Consider the following 1,110-nt stretch of genomic DNA (forward strand, 5'->3'; position numbering starts at 1 on the left):
AAAATAAAAGGATTTCATTCCCGTTTAGGTAAAGCCCCGCATCTGAAAAGCATCACCTCCGGCAGCAAACCCAACGTTACATCCGACGAGACAAAAAGAAAGCTCTTTCTTGCAAGCCTTGAAAGGTTCAAATCGACACGAAGAAAAAGAAAAAAAGAAAGGTTCAAATCAACACGAAATCCTCAAAGTTTTGTCAAAATTAGTTCTGGAAAGCTCGAAGAGATATTCACCTCTTTGCTAGCACGGCGCCACCAGTGTTGCAAGGGGACAGCCCCAGCTGCACCCCAAACTTTCTCTCCATCGAGCATTTGTGACCATGAGTTTAATTACCTGTGCTGGAAAGTTGCTTGGATTGTTAACAAGAAATGGATTTCATGGGGGATGGCAAATCCTGCTAAAAATTTACAACGATGGTTCATTTTACTTAATATTTATGTTCTCCTTGAAGGGAGCTGTAAAAACAAATAGAAGAGGCTTTGCTGTGCTACCACACGCGCGCCTCGCTTTTAGATGTTTCTACTTGACCAATAATTCGATTTCAAGAGTGGGTTATGAGACAGCCAGCACCACAGTCATAAACTATTAATTTTGCTAACGAGGCTCTAGAAAACACCGCGATGTTTGCTGCCCCAGACATAAATGGAAGGAGGAGGAAAAAAAAACCAACCCCCAAACAATTAAAAATGAATTATTTTCCTCCTCCAACACAGGGAAAGAAGCCAAGAGGATGCCGAGAGGATTCGTCATGTACCTGAGGAAGGAGCAGCGAGCAAACGATGCCCAAAGTAGCCTCAAAGTTGTCTTTGAGCCAGAGCCCGACAGCGTGGATGCAGCCTCGCACGTGGATGACGTCGAGCAGCTCCAGGCGCTGGAAGAAGAGCAGAGAACCAGTCTCATGTTTTTTGTCGAGACGTTGGGTTTGGGAAGATGAGATTTCTTGCTCCTTCTATGCAAAGCTGAAGGAGCAACGTGAGAAGCGTTTGGGATTTGATTTCTTGGATTAGACCTTCCCCAGGTTTTCTTGCCAAAAAAACACCCCTGGGAGCTACGGATTGTACGCACGGATAGGCTGCGCCTCTATCCCATGAACCGGCCCCACCGTCACACCAC

At 45.7% G+C, this 1,110-nt stretch overlaps 1 protein-coding gene across 1 annotated transcript in view; it reads right to left on the reverse strand.

Annotated features, from left to right (window-relative positions):
* Positions 1-751: 751 nt before the first annotated feature.
* The window catches only part of LOC104281068 (tetraspanin-15-like), a gene marked incomplete at both ends in the record, with an annotated part of 13,313 nt that continues 12,954 nt past the window's right edge, over positions 752-1,110 (reverse strand). The window contains one exon of the mRNA XM_009878932.1: positions 752-868. Within this exon, the coding sequence (XP_009877234.1) occupies positions 752-868 (117 nt within the window). The remainder of the gene's footprint in view (positions 869-1,110) is intronic.

This window comes from Apaloderma vittatum, unplaced genomic scaffold, assembly GCF_000703405.1.
Source record: "Apaloderma vittatum isolate BGI_N311 unplaced genomic scaffold, ASM70340v1 scaffold12061, whole genome shotgun sequence".
Taxonomy (NCBI): domain Eukaryota; kingdom Metazoa; phylum Chordata; class Aves; order Trogoniformes; family Trogonidae; genus Apaloderma; species Apaloderma vittatum.